This window comes from Neophocaena asiaeorientalis, unplaced genomic scaffold (assembly GCF_003031525.2).
Source record: "Neophocaena asiaeorientalis asiaeorientalis breed wild unplaced genomic scaffold, Neophocaena_asiaeorientalis_V1.1 scaffold191, whole genome shotgun sequence".
In the NCBI taxonomy this organism is placed as follows: Eukaryota; Metazoa; Chordata; class Mammalia; order Artiodactyla; family Phocoenidae; genus Neophocaena; species Neophocaena asiaeorientalis.
Window position 1 is genome coordinate 1910238 of NW_020175105.1, and position 15263 is coordinate 1925500.

Consider the following 15263-nt stretch of genomic DNA (forward strand, 5'->3'; position numbering starts at 1 on the left):
AGGCTCTGGGAAAGGCCACGGATAAAGCACGTTTCCTCTCATCCTTCACTTGCTCCCTGGCTTTCTGGATGCAAAGGCAGATGCTACATTTATTGTATTCATCCTTATCACATCTCAGCTTTTGGCTCATACATCAGTGGGCCCTGACAGCTGCAGTCTCCCCGTCTGGAAGAGGGGGCAGCCTCTTTGCAAGGCTGCCTGGGGGGGCAGTGACTTCGGTTAAATCACGTGTGATGACGGCAGCCTGCACGGACGGGGGCTCCTTGCACATCCATTTTTGCTATTACTTTACCCAGGAAATGAATGAAACATCACGGCTTACCACAGGCCCCTCTGGGCTCACCTCGCTCCATCCCCCATCAGCCGTCAGCTGGTCTGTCCAGGCTGGCTCTGTGGCTTTTCTCTGCCAAATGCCTTAGCTAAGGATCCCTTAGCTGCCAGTTAACTTGCTCTGAGGCCAGCACCCCTCCTCACAGAACAGAGGCCTCGGGGACCCCTGCCGGCCCCATGCCAGCTGGGTGCTCCGGACCCACAATCCACCCATCAGTTCCCTCGGACAGTGTTTGCACCCGACCCAACACCCCAGCAAAACAGAATTACATCTCAACCCAAATTAAAGTTTGAAGAAAGGGAGTTTTGACACGCTGCAAAAACTAGCCTTAGAGTGTTCCGATCCAGGTAAAATAGACAAACACAACCACAGGAATACTAACATTCAGAGAAGCGGTGTCTTTTATCGGTTCTTATTAACATTTCAGAAAAACTGTAGCCCAAATATGAATGGGTTTTAAAATCATGTATCAGAGTTTGGGTCAAAGACTGACAAAAAAGAGAAATTGATTTAAACAGAAGTGAAACACTGAACATGTAGTTTATCTTTAGACAGAGTTCAAGGGAAACTGATTACGTGGTGAACTGACTTTAGCCGGATTACGTGAGAGCTGGTTTCCTCACCTTTCTAAGGTGGAAAACCATTCACTGAATTACACAGTGAACAGTTTTGCACAAAATTCATGCAAAGCCTCCTGATCTCAAGATTCATTAACCACCTTCTTACTCTAAAAAACTCAGAAGAACTAGTTTCTAGTAAAATCCCTTTCCACTCCCAGTCATCATGATTTCTTTAAATATTATCAATGTAGTGAAATACCAGCCACTTTCATTTTGGAAGTTTGGAATTCCTTTTTCTTGCTCTAGAGATAACCAATGTGATGCCGGTACTGCTGGTAAGAATTTTCAGGAAACTGCTTAGAAAACAGAATTGCTTTTATTTTTCCTTAGCAAATGCTTTTAGGCATATAGACTTAGATTTATGAAACATTTACGAATAAAAACATAGAAGCAAATGATTTAGAAATATGTGCTAAGGTTACTAAGCACTGTTTTTATTAATACTAGATACATTAGAACAGAGATTTTCTCTGTTATCCTCTTTTCTGGTGCCACTATGTTCTAGATAACAGCATACAACAGGGTAAGATTTAGCAAGCATTCCACCCATGGCTCAGAAACGCGGGCAAGCAGTAAGTGATGTATGTGCTTCGCCAGCAATGGCACCTCACCTGCCAGGTTTCTTTCGTATAAACTATTCTAAGGAGCCGTGTAATTGCAGGGTAATTGACATCTAATGAACAGGGCAACTTACCACATGGCAGAGCAGTCAAAATTCACCAAAAGCCATTTGTGGGGATTAAAGTTAAATGAATCTGCATACTGCCAAGGAATAATAACAAAAAGAAAACAGTTGTTAATGTTTAGCTATAAAACAAGACCTTGTACATAGTAATTAACAGTTTGCAGTCTCAAATGAAAACCAACATGACCAGACAGAGGAGAAGGGAAGCAGCTGAACCGTGGGGTTTGGGGCTCGAGGGCACTTGGGAAGTTCTGGGCAGCCACCGCTCCTACCTGAGCCTCTTTTCTTTCATTTTCAAATCCTGTCTCATGAAACATGAAGCTAATGTAGATGTGATTCTGGGCTGAAGCGCAAGGGGAGGAAGAGAGCTTTGGAGCCAGAGAATCGGGGTTGGCTTCCGGGCACAACCGCCTGTCCGTGTGGCCTGGATGGGAGTTCTGCTTCGTGGGGAAGGCGTGCAATCACAGCCACAAACTCTTCAGTGCAGCTCCCGAGGGTGATGCGGAAACCGTCCAGTGCAAACACTGAGACTGTCGCTGCTCCGTGGTTGGAAAGCCAGCCAGCTCGGTGGCCCAGGGAACCACGTGATGAGAAAATGGCTACTGACCTCCTGCAGCTCTGGTTAAGCGGGGAGACCTGGCAAGAGAACAGTCCCTGGGCCATATGAAAACGACCGCCAGGTAGCCCTCAAGCTGGCTCCCCGCTCAGAGGCCGAGGGAAGGGACTGGCTGAGCCGGGCTGGGATGTGCCTCAGGGGAGGGTGTGCCCTGCAGAGAGACACCCACAGAACCAGAGCGACGCTGAGGTCCGCTGGACGTGAAGGGTACCAGGTTGCCGAGTAAAAAAAATGCACAACCTAAAAGTTGAGTTATGTTTTTTTTGGCGGACTCTCCGAGAACTTCAAGCCCAGAAGACAGCATCTCAGGTAGCTCTGAGGGACTGCTCTGAAGAGGCAAGGGGGGAACCAGGATCTAGAGGGGTTTTTGCAACAAAGACCAGGTAGTAGGAACATCAAAAGATTACTTGTTAATTAAAGAAAACCAGACATCTCAAGTTAAGGAATTTAGCTCTTTTCTATGCATCTATGGGAAGATGCAAGAGTCTGGGCTCACTGAAATCATCCCTTTGATGGGCACCTCAGCTACCTGGGGCCAGTGTCCTGTGCTTTCCCATCCTGAGTTCCCTCAGGGCTCACTTTCAGGGCGGCTGTAATGTGATGGCTTGATGGCTACAACATCCTTTGTCTACTGATATGGCAGCAACATTTTCCTACAGGAATTTATAAGTGAGGGATTGGAATGAGGTAGTATCTAGAGCCTTCCTATTATGTATGTGTTAAACCTAATTTGGTGTAGGGCTATCACACTTGGATCAAGGGATGCATTTCGAGGACCCTGGATAATTGAAAATGTGCAGAATTTCAAAGCATAATCGGAGCCCGACCCTGCCAAAGGTCATGGGAAGTTTCTGTCATCGTGAGGAGACCCACCCTGGCAGCAACACAGACACAGTTCATATTTGGGGGGGCTTGCCTGCTTTGAAACTGTGAGTCCCAATTCATTTTTAATTGGAGAGATTCACAGTTCTACTCTCCCACATAAAAATGAGATGTAATTCATGGCTTATGTTGCATGCTTTCAAATTTGCAGTCTGAAGTCACATAAAATTTATCCACATTTCAAACTACTAGACAATTCGGAATAATCAAAATTTTAATTCACAGGTGCTCTGTCAGACAACTGGGCCGATCTGGCCTGGGAAATACTTTATGCATAAGTTTCCTCAACTTTATGAACTGGCCAAGTTCTCAGACTGTATGTATCATGATCAGCAATGGGAGAGTGAAAATTTCATAGCTAATCTATAGTAATCAGGCTCAGCCCATTTTTTTCATTTAATGGGTTTGGTTCTTTTACCCACATTGATGTAATAGATCAACAACGGTTCCCGTTTATCTAAATGCTTTCTCCTTTATTTCTAAAGACACCATCCGCATTCATCGTACTCATAACAGTAACAGGGTCCCTTCCTGGATGCCAGTGGTAACAACTGCCAACAGCTGGCTCTAGGTTCAAGTTCAAGTGTCATCCCATTTTCAAGTAGAAGAATGAGAGATTTCAACCACCGAGACTGGCCAAGGAGGGCAGTCTGCGTTTTCACTGAGCCATCACAAGTGGCGAGCCCTTACGATTATCAGAGCGCCGGCTCTTGGCATATCCTCTGGCTGATGAACAGGACCTGGGTCCACCTGGAGGCCACATGGCTGCATCTATAATTGAAGCAGAATGATGGCAGCGGCCATGGCAAGGCCCCAGCTGGGAGGAACCTCGTAGGGGGCGGGGAAGCTTCGAAGTCTCCCCAAGGCCGTGGGACACCTCTTCTCCATCCCAACGAGGGAAGGGAGAGGGGGGTAGCCAGGAGGGGCCGACAGGGAGATGTGTGGTCACCAATGGCAACCTCACCCGTCTGCCCGCTCTGGGGGAGCAGATTCATTTCCCTCGAGGTTCCAATAAAAGCAATATTGAGAAAGAGACAGGAAATGACAAGTTTCATTTGTTGATAACGGGAAACAGAAGGTGAAAGAAGGGGCTTTGTTTGCTTGGCATTTTATTAGTTCCCTCCTGGGGGCTGATCTGTGGAGACGTCTTTCATTACCCACTGCAACGTTTTCTTCCGGCTGATGGAGAGGAAGGTTCTTATCTGCAAGGAAGGGCTGGGCCAGACGGGATATTGCACCCCTTATCTGCGAGCTGACCAGCAGGCCCTCCCAGCCCAGGGACCAGTGGCCACAGGAGGACAGATGGCAATGACTCATTGTTGGGTATGAAAACCTGTCTGCTGCTGATAGGATCTCACTGCAGCCCCACCACGGGGGTGGTCTGACAATTGGACACCCCCATGAAAGTGAAACCTCGAGCTGTGGGTTCATGGGGAAGAGAAGAGTGTAAGGGGGACAGATCGTGAGATTCTACACCTGATACTCAGAGTTAGAAAAGACCAGGCCTTGGGAGGGGCACATACCTCCCAGATGAATATTTTGTCCTTGGTCCCTGGAGACCATAGGGACAGACATTCCCAGTGCTGTGCATCGCCACACATAAGACCATAGGACCACAACAAAAGGTATTTACATGGTACAGAGATTTACTCTTCACTTCCTAGCACCAAACACCCACCTAACTAGCTACCAGCCATGAACTATAGGGGCCAGTGTGAGCTTCCCGTTACCAGAAGTTCTCACGTACTACACCCCTTCCCAATATTTCCAGAGGTCTCTGGAAGCTCTATTTACCCACCGAGGATTGATCTAAGCCCTCGCACACATTCAGTGATCAATAAGTAATTATTGAATGAACTATAGGGGCCAGTGTGAGCTTCCCGTTACCAGAAGTTCTCACGTACTACACCCCTTCCCAATATTTCCAGAGGTCTCTGGAAGCTCTATTTACCCACCGAGGATTGATCTAAGCCCTCGCACACATTCAGTGATCAATAAGTAATTATTGAATGAACGAGTGAATAAATGGATGGATGTGAGGGAGCTATAAACCAGAATGCGCCTTCATTCATTAGCGATAAAGGCATTATTCATCCCCAAAGAGGGGAATTTTGTATTCTATGCCTCTGACACCCACTTTGCTGGTATTATGGTGTTATGAGAATCCAAATTAGTCACTAGAAAATTGATAGGCGGAAGGCAAGAGAGCAGAGGGAGGTCTGGAGGGATGGTCTCTCCAGGTCGCGGTGAAAAATGACAGTGGTGTGGAATGCGTGCATAGCTTGCTGTATGCAGACGCTGCTTCTCAGCCCTTGAAATATGGTTAACTTCTCTGATGCTTAAAACAACCCCTCAAAGGAGGCATGATTACGAAATCCATCTTGTGAGGTGGGGAGAGGATACCAGCCTGCCCGAGGGGACATGGCTGGTCCTAAGGCAAAGCCAGGATGCAAACAGGCTGTCCAAGGCCCAAGACCACGCACCTCGTGAGGTCAAGGTCTCGAGAAAACCCTGCCTCTGAGCACGAAGCCATTACTGGCCTCCTTTGATTTACTATCCTCTTCCCCCGCTCACTGACAAAGTCTGCCACCCTGGACCCTTCATGGCATGTACATCTGAGTCCCTGGCAAGGAGGAACTTCCTGCCCCGCGAGCTGCCGACAGTGAAACCCGGCTCCAGCCTGAAACAGCTCATCACTTAGTGTTAACTCTGCACCCTGGAGAAGCAGAGCATCTGTCAATCGTTTTGGCGGCTGTTTCTCTAAAGCAGCAGATGCTTTAGCTGGCGTTACAGGCCATGTTTTCCAAATTCTGAAAGCGCTCAGGACATTTCAACGCACTGGTGGCTGTTTCTTCCATCTCAGTGAAAGTGGACATCATACTCAGTTGCGTGATCAGAACATGACTATTGATCCAGATCCCATGGAATTGCAGGTTGTTTTTTAAAAAAAATATCCCTTGGTCTGAAACTCATTCAGATTTTATTTTTTTCCTAAACAGTTTCCCACCGTTTGTAAGCTCGACTCTATCCTATCATGATAGCTCTGCCCAGGATTTGCAGACGGAGAAATAGTGTAAACGTCAGGTGTATTTTGAGAAGACAAGGCTGTATGATCGGGAAGGTTCTCACCCCTTGTCACAGGGAAGTGTAACCTCCACTCATCACAGAAACTGGTTTGGAAGTCATTTGCTGAAACGAACCACAGTAGTAAAAATTATAAATGTCACATCCTCGTAAGGAGAAGTCACTGGTCACAGGATACCTTTTAAAAACGCTCTTGTGGAAGAGCGTACTCACCTCCACTCCATTCAGAAGATGCCGGAACTCGGGGCAGATGAAGGCACTGCCCGCGTAGGCAGCGTCCACATGCAGCCACACGTCCTCCTCGCGACCTGAAGCCCAGAAGCGACCTGTGAGCACTCGGAGGGCCGCCCTCATCCCGGGGTCAGAGCACCTGTCCCAGCCCAGCATCTTCTCAAATACAGTCTGTCAAGAGCGTTTGTTGGCCTGATGTCTGCATCCCTGACAAGCAGTGATGCTGAGGCAGAGGCCGTGTGCTACTGTCCCCGACGGTGCCTGGCACGGGGACCAGAGCTCAGAGAACGCGTGGAGGTGAGGGGAACCCCTGACCCTCGGTGTTGACCCTCATGCCCAGCAGAGCCCCAAGGAACCAGCCTACCCCACACCAGCGGCCTGTCCACCCACATCTACGCCAGGCAGGTGCCATGCTCTGCCCTCCCCACCCCACCCTCGGGGAACTTTCTCCTCAATTCTCTTGGGTCTGAAATCCTTCCCACAAGAATCTCTTAAGGCTGGGACCATGCAGCCCACACTGGTCTCTCCAGGAAGTTCAGTCACCTGCTTTACGCTTCCTGAGATCATTCTCAGCTCCCTTCATAAATGAGATTTTTGTGTTCCAGCCGTACTGGAAAAGTCTCGCGGGAAGGGCAGCTGCCTGACTTTGAGCTGGGATAGAGTCCGGTCTAAATGTGGTCCCTCGGGACTTCCCTGGTGGTCCAGTGGTTAGGGCTCCGAGCATCCACTGCCGGGGACACGGGTTCGATCCCTGGTCGGGGATCTAAGATCCCACATGCTACATGGTGCGGCCAAAAAAAAAGTAAAATAAAAAATAAATGTGCTCCCTCAATTCGAGCGTATCTGGGCTCAACTCCCATCTCCAGCCACCCAGCCACCATGTGGTCTTACTGCCCTCCTGCAAGCTCGTTCCCCTCTCAGCAAATGGAGATGAAACAGCACCCAGACCTTGAGGGAAAAACTAGGTAACACTCGTATGTGCCCGTCACGACGCTAGGACAGACTCGCTCCTAGAGGAGCAACGGGATCCCCGTGATTATTTCCTGCCTCCGTGCTGTAGACTGCCCACGGCCGTGAAATACGCAATCAGGAGAGGTTGTGGGTCTGCAGCAAGGGGTGGGCGTCCTTCCCTTCCAGGGGCGGAGCGGCCCCAGGAGCACCAGATCAGGGCACCCTGGCAGGGGTCCGTCGACACCTGCATTTGTGCTGGTGGATGGATTCACGGTTCACTTTTGCGTGCGGGAGGCCGATTCATCACACACGACGCTATGAGGTGTGAGGGGTGGTTCTGAGCTCTGCTGATAAAAGACAGAAGAGGCAATTCAAAGCCTCAATTCAGTTTGATCTTCAGGATGGAAGGGATGAAGCCTTTGGCTGCATCAGGATCAAATGTGTCCGGGGGGTGGTGATATCGCCACAGAGGGTCACGCTGAGTGAGCCTAAAGCACGTCTTACGGGTTCATCGCTGCACTCAGACCAGCCTCCCCAGGTGCCCGTGGAGCCCCCCATGGATGTGGCCGTGAGCCAGGAAGGGAGAAAGGGGATCAGGAAAGGACAGGACGGCCGCCACCGCTGCAGCAGTGCTGTCATCTGTTGCTGCTACAGCTCAGACCCGCTGAGGGGAGGGAGACGCTTCAGACGCACGTGCAGGATAGACACAAAATCTCAATGCAGGTCTGTGCTCTCCTCGGGGCCGTGGGAGCTGCTAAGGGAAGCTGCATTTTCTGACGGAGGCGCTTGGGTGGAGTTTGACTGCGTCCGGCTCAGGACTGAGGAGCGAAGGGTCAGGCAGACAAGGCAGGAGGGACACAGCCGTGAGGGCTGGAGGAGGGGACGGAGTCTGGGAGCTGCAGACGGGCTCTCCTTCCCCCTCGGCCCTCACCCTGAGAGAGGGATGCTTTAACACAGTAAAACCCACACCCCCTTACTTTAGCCAGGCCTACCCCGGGACAGATGGAGGAGAGGAGATCTGACCCTGAACCCCCAGGACAGGGCTGTAACGATGCCAGCCCCCAAGTCTCTGTCACTCCAGAGGATACGGGAGATCCAAGAGGGGCAGTGTGTGGGGAATGATGGGGGGCTGCTCAGGGTTTCGAAAGCGGGGCACCAGAAAGAAGGTGCCAGAGAGAACTAGCCTTACCCCAGAAGAGCTCTGGCCTTTGCCCTCGGCTCCAGGGAGGGGACCTCTAGCCCCTGGAAGGCCTGGCCTGAGAGAAGTTGTGGCCCCCAGACGGCCATTCCATGTCAGTCCTGAGTCCTGAAGGACTGGGAACGAAAGGTGAGCTGGATGTCCGGGAGGGGCTGGGGAAGGAGGGCAGCCTCCCGGCCAGTGTGTGACACAGCCCAGTACAAACCCTGACACCGAAGGCTCGGCAAGCTTCCCTGGCAGGGAGGGCCCGCTCTCTGGGCCTACTGTCATGCATCAGGGCTGGTTGGGGGGACCCAGGGTGACTTCACAGGAGAGGACGACCCGAAGCCCCAAGTTTGGACCCTTCCCCACTCTACCCCAGGCACCTCCTCCTGCCATAAACCGTAACCACAAGTATGCTCTCAGGTGTGGAGCATCAAACCTGAGGGAAGCTTTGGAAGCCCTGACCTTGGAGCTGGTGTCAGGACCAGGGACAGCCTTTGAGGGACTGGATTCCCTCTAACCGTGTAGTTGGCCTAAAACCCCTGCAGGAGGAGCTTCCAGACACCCGTGGGGAGTGGATTCCCAATGGGCTTCTCTTCTCTCCACGGGGAGGGGAACAGCCTCGAGCACCACCTCTGCATCCCAAGTCTTACGTGTGATCAGCTGACAGCACAACCTGCCTTCCGTGCCCACCGAATACGGTGGGTATCTGTAGGGGTCAGGGGTCACTGAGACCCCAAGGCCAGAGCACAGGAGTCGCATGCCCCAGGACGAGGCCCACCCAGCATGCAGGCAAGGCCGCCTCGACGGGGAGGTTTCTGATGTGTCCAAGAGGGAAGGGGCAGCCCCTGTGCCTGTCGGGCCCCGACTGCCTTGCCTGTTTCCCTTCGAGGCCCCCGTGGACAGGAGCAGACAGGCCTCCGGCACCATCAGCTACAGACCCACCAGGCACCCCTCCCCCTGCCACACCCCTGGGACCCCCGCTTCCCACTTTCACACTGCCTGCCTGTCTACCTGCAACTCTCTGCTTTCTTTTTTTTCTTTTGCGGTACGCGGGCCTCTCACTGTTGTGGCCTCTCCCGTTGTGGAGCACAGGCTCCAGACGCGCAGGCTCAGCGGCCATGGCTCACGGGCCCACCCGCTCCACGGCATGTGGGATCCTCCCGGACCGGGGCACGAACCCGTGTCCCCTGCATCGGCAGGCGGACTCTCAACCACTGTGCCACCAGGGAAGCCCTGCAACTCTCTGCTTTCTGTTTCTCATCCTGTTCTCAATAAAATCTGCCAGGAAATTCCACTGACCGGTCCAGGAGGACCAACTGAAACAGTCTCTCTGGCAAATTGTTTGGAAAGGAGCTAAACAGAAAGTGTCTTTCCTAAAGCAGCAGTTGGGAGAAAACCGAGTTTTGACGTGCTCTCTTGGTCACACGGTGGTGCGCAGATAAATAATGTGAATTATTTTAATGGTGTAGTCCAACCGCACGGGAGAACAAGGTGGGCCTGGTCCCGTCTGAAGTTAAAGGATGCTAAATATTTGGCTACTCAAGTAAATGACGTCAGAGGAGGGGAAGCAGGTGAAAGGCGCTCATTCACCGTCAAGTCACCAGCGATGATTAGTAAGAGCATGGCTGGTAATGAACAGAATTGCCCAAATCGGCTTCGTGGATAAACCTCGGCAGCGAGTGGAGCGTTGTGGCACTCGCCACGCCTGCCCAGAACAGCCTCGGCATCTGGCACCGTACACATCACCGATCCAGGTCTTCCCATGGCCCCCAGGCCCGAGCGCAGGGGGAACCCCAGGACATCAGGACAGCCGGCGCTGGGGCGGCAGGACCCTGCGGGCTGTGCCCGGCAGGTGACCCGGCCCTCTAATCCCATGGCCCCGGAGTGACATCAGCCAGCCGCGGGCCAGGACGTCCAGCTCCCGGCCTGACATCTGAGTCCAGGGGCTCAGCGCCTTGGCCTGGGTCCAGGGTTTGCAGCTCATGAGGCCACCGCTGCAGCCACGACTGGCTTGTCCCTCCTCCCGGCTCCCAGCCCCCGGCCCTGCTGCCCCGCCTCCGGCCAGCTGCTCGGACAGACATCTGCCACGGTCACAGTGGCGGAGCCCATGGGAACGGGCCAGGCCACACCAGCGGCCACTTGACCAACGAGCCACCGGCTCCATGTCCCTCAAAGCACGAAGGCTCCTCTCTCGCTCTTTTTTTTGTGTGTGTGTGGTACACGGGCCTCTCACTGTTGTGGCCTCTTCCGTTGCGGAGCACAGGCTCCGGATGCGCAGGCTCGGTGGCCATGGCTCACAGGCCCAGCTGCTCCGCGGCATGTGGGATCTTCCCGGACCGGGGCACGAACCCGTGTCCCCTGCATCGGCAGGCGGACTCTCAACCACTGCGCCACCAAGAAAGCCCTCTCTCACTCTGTCTCACGCCCTCTCCGTGCATTAACTCGTCCACTCAGAATCCCATCGCTTTACAATAAATGTTTCCATGTCTACTTCGCAGGATGGGGACGCAGCTCAGAATTGAGCCACACGGCTTCAAGGGTGGCCCGGGCTGCACCACGGCTGCCTGTGACAGAGCCCTGCCCCGCGCACTCCATCAGACTTCACTCACACCGGGGGAGAGAGGGTCCACTCCCGCACCCCCTGAGTGTGGTCCACAGGCAGACCCAGGTGAGGAGAGGCAAGAGACCGCTGGGGTTCCACAGACGGGCAGTGAGCCAGGTCCCAGTGGCACAAGCCGCAGCTCGGCCATGAAACACCCAGACCCTTCCGATGACTCCTGCCACCCGGCCCTCCCCTTCCTGGGGCAGCAGCTCCGCCTGCAGCGGTGGGACAGGCCCTCCTGCCCCGAGGACAGAGGAGGGGTGGGTCACAAGCCAGGACCCCTGCCTGAGGAAAGGCTTTCTGGCCACAGAAAACCTCCTGGGCCTGCTGAGTTCCCAGGGCCTCAGCTTAAAGAAGCCGCTTATTCAGGGCTCACCTTTGAATTCTCTGAATTCTTGTCTCTTGGAGAAAACCTCAGTGCTCCAGTGAGGGGGAGGTGAGGGGGCCCGGCAAACACACGAAGCACACACTCTTCTTAGGAGAAATCCAGTTTTTTGATATTGATTTGCTTAATCACTTTAATTTGCTCAATTATATTCAGGAATTCCAAAAAGGCAAAACAAGATGCTGGAAGACCTACTCCAAGGACAGAAAATTCTCCTGCCATCACACACACGACCCTCTGAGAGTCTGAAGAGCTGATTCCCCTCAACCGGGGGCAACACAGCCTTTGTAATCTGTCATCACTGTTATAGTTTTCTTACCAATAGCGTGTTGGTACAGCTAAGCTTAGCTTTTGTCCAATTAGCCCGAATTCTGAGTTTATGGGGTTCAAGCTAAGGAGGTTTTTGTCACTGTAAACACGAGAAGCGTTTGGCAAACTATCCTGCAATAAGTTTAACGATGTTAATATTATATGAATATATTTTATTACTATATAATTATATTACCTTTTATATACTACATTATGATATGAAGTTAATATTATGAAGGAGAGACCAAAGAGGCAGTCTACTGAAGTCCCCGGATACTGAGACCATTTTCCAAAAGAAAATTTTAATCAGATACTTACAGATGGGACCCACTTCTAAGAGGTTGTCAAAAGAGCAGCAGGACGTGGTCCCCAGCGTGGCCACCACCTGGAGAGCAGGAAGCAGAGGTCCTTTCAGCCCTGCATCGTAGTCACTGTCGTACCCTACACACACACACAGCTACCACCCCTACCCAGATGGGGCCCACAGCCTGCATACACGTGCTGGCTGAACGTGTGCTGGATGGAGAGGTGAGTCTGTGGCTACGTATTTAATATTTGCATGGAAGCATCATAACAGGTTGAGAGAAACAGAGCTGGTAACAGAAAACTAGACTGTGAGATTACAAAGGGTACTGGCACAGATTTCCCAGGATGCCGAGGGACGGGAAGGAAGGCCCGGACCGTGTGAACAGCGTTCCCTGTGTTCCGCTTTATTGATACAAGTGTGTATATTGACTATAGGGATATCATTCCTTCCATGAAGTAGGGAGTCTGGATTTTCTTAGCTGAGTGTGTGTGTGTGTGTGTGTGTGTGTGTGCGCGCGCACGCATGCAGAGCAAGCACACAGAATGATGCGCACGTCATCGGCCTGGCTGGGGCTGCTCCAGACCTCGTGCGATGCTTCTTCTGGATCAGCCTCCGGGTCAGCTCAGAGTTGGACCAACGGCATCACTCACTCGTGTTCACCTGCTGCCCTTCTCTCTGAATGAAACTGTTCCCAAAGATTAACTTCAACCCTCAAAAGATGAAGCTTTGCTCTCCTAAGGAAATTCACCAGAAAGCCCTCCCGACCCTGAAAAGAATTCTCAAAGGGTGTCCCGAGAAAGCTTTGAGAACAATTGGTCACCCAGCTGGGAGACATGGCTGGGAATTCTCTGCCGTCTCACTTCTGCCCCCTGAGCGCCCTGCAGCTCTGTGATCACACCTGCGCACCTGACTTGTAAATTCCCACTCATGAGGCTGTCTCTCCCTCCTGACCCATGAAACTCTTGAAATCAGGGTCTACTCTTATTTCTTTGTGTTGCTAGGAACTCACACTTTGCTGGCACAGAATAGGTGCTGAAACATTTGCTGCATGCAAACGCTCTCCAAATGATCAAAAAGCATCTTATGTTTCCAAACCAAAGAGCCTAATTGATTTACAATGGCGGGCACAGTCTGGATAATGAAATTTCTCTTTCGATGTGATAAGGCTGTGAAATTTCATTCAATCTGTGTGGCCTTTATGGAGCCCCCAGCAATGCTCTGTGCCCTGAGAAGAGAGACACACAGGTTGGAAACAGCAAGCTAGGAAATCTGAGAACCCAGTTGGAGGCCTCTCTGGTGCATTTCGCCTGCAACCACCTGCATTTGACCTGAAAACCAAATGTGTCTTTCAAAGAGAGTCAAAGTGCTCTGGCCAGGGGGGGCATGGGTTCCGCTCTGTGATGGCTCAGCTGACACAGTCACCTGGGCCAGAGAGAGTGTTGCTTTGCTATTCAGGTGTGGCGAGGCCAACAGGTTGGGAGGACATTGCCACTAAAAAGATAGCTCGTTACACCCATGGGGAGAGGGGATGCCATGCCATGCAGAGCCACACAGGGAAGCGTCAGGGTCAGTCAGGAGGCAGAGGGAAGGGAAAAGGTGGGCGGGAACTATGGGTTCCCGCAGAAAGGAACAGGTGAGGCCAGAGCAGGCAGGCTTAGGATTGACAAGTGTGAACTCTTTCAGATGATTTCAGCAGGCTGTGAGGCACAGGGACTGCCCTGGTTGTCTGGTCCTTGGCTCTGGGGGGATCGGGGAAGGAGAAGTGTGGCCTGGAGTGTGAGAGACTCGTAAAGGGGAGGTGGGCAGGGCTTGTGGGCTCCGGGTGGCTGGTTTGCTTAGGAGAGGCTCACTTGCCTTTCAGCTCTCCAGGAACTGGCTAGACCTCCAGGGTCAGCAAGGTCCTTAAGACATCCAGGCATCAGCAACACAGAAAATAAAAAGGCAAGATGAATACACAGACATTGAAGCTCAGCATTTGGGGCAAAAAGGCCGGGACTGGAGGCCCAGTTCTGCATCACATTGGCACCTGCTGGGGTTTTGTTTTCTCACTTACAACACAAACGCACTAGACCAGGACCTGCCCAGACCCTAAGGTCTGCGGGTGTCGACCTTCCAGCCTCACCGTTTCCCGTGGCTTCTCAGCCCCTTTCCTCCCCGCCTCTGTGCCCATCCCCTCCCTGGTCCGAGTGCCAAGCATTCTCCACGTCTGCTTCATCTTGACAAGGTAAATGACTTAGTGGGAATCCAAGTCAGTGAGCGATTTTTCTCTTGTGTTTGCAATATATAACTGAATAGTAAAATGCTTTGTCTAAGGGGCCTAGTTTGGTAGGTAGAGCACGGAACTCTTAAAATGCTTTGTCTATGTCATAAACCACGTAGCTTCAAAAAACCAAAGGATGATTAAACCTTCTTAATATCACTTGTCATTTATTTTCTCAATTTTAAGAGTCTCTTAGGAACGACGCTTCTGTAGTTCAGCACTTCCTTCAGTTTCATCTCATTTTCCTCAGCTAAATTCTAATGGAAATAAATGCCATACCTTCTGTTTTTAAAATTACACTAAACATTAAAAATTATTAAATTGTTGTTAAAATTATTTTCCATGAATGTGTACACAGGAGTGTGTCTAGAACGATTCCACCAAATATTAGTACTGCTTGTCTCTTGTGATGAGATTTGGCTAATATAAACCGTCTATTCTTAGTTTTTATGTAGTTATTGATGTTTATGTTCTGAGCATGGAGCATTCTGTAAAAACAACAAGAAAATGCCCAGTCCTAGGAGTGGCCTCAGGAGAGAACACGTCTCAGCCAGGCCTGGGAGCTTTGCAGAGATTATATCCAGTCATCACGACCCTCCTGACCTGGATGCCTTCAGGGACCCGTACTTTACAGTTGGTTTAAGTGAGTCTCCTGTGGCGGGGTCGGGGGCTGGTCCAGGGACACGCAGGCAGGAGCAGACCACAAGGTGAGCCCAGGTGCGTGAACTCTGGTCCTGCCGCCTAGAGAACGCAGCATGCTGGACCATGCCCGAGGCCCTTCCAACCGACCCCAGCCCTTTGCGGCTCACCGGGCCGC

General features: G+C 51.8%; 1 protein-coding gene across 1 annotated transcript in view; it reads right to left on the minus strand.

Annotated features, from left to right (window-relative positions):
• The window catches only part of DDC (dopa decarboxylase), a 77659-nt gene that overhangs the window by 19348 nt on the left and 43048 nt on the right, over positions 1–15263 (minus strand). The window contains exons 7-10 of the mRNA XM_024764364.1: positions 12198–12264; positions 6432–6526; positions 3825–3905; positions 1646–1713 (exon numbers count right to left, since the gene is read on the minus strand). Of these exons, the coding sequence (XP_024620132.1) occupies positions 1646–1713; positions 3825–3905; positions 6432–6526; positions 12198–12264 (311 nt within the window). The remainder of the gene's footprint in view (positions 1–1645; positions 1714–3824; positions 3906–6431; positions 6527–12197; positions 12265–15263) is intronic.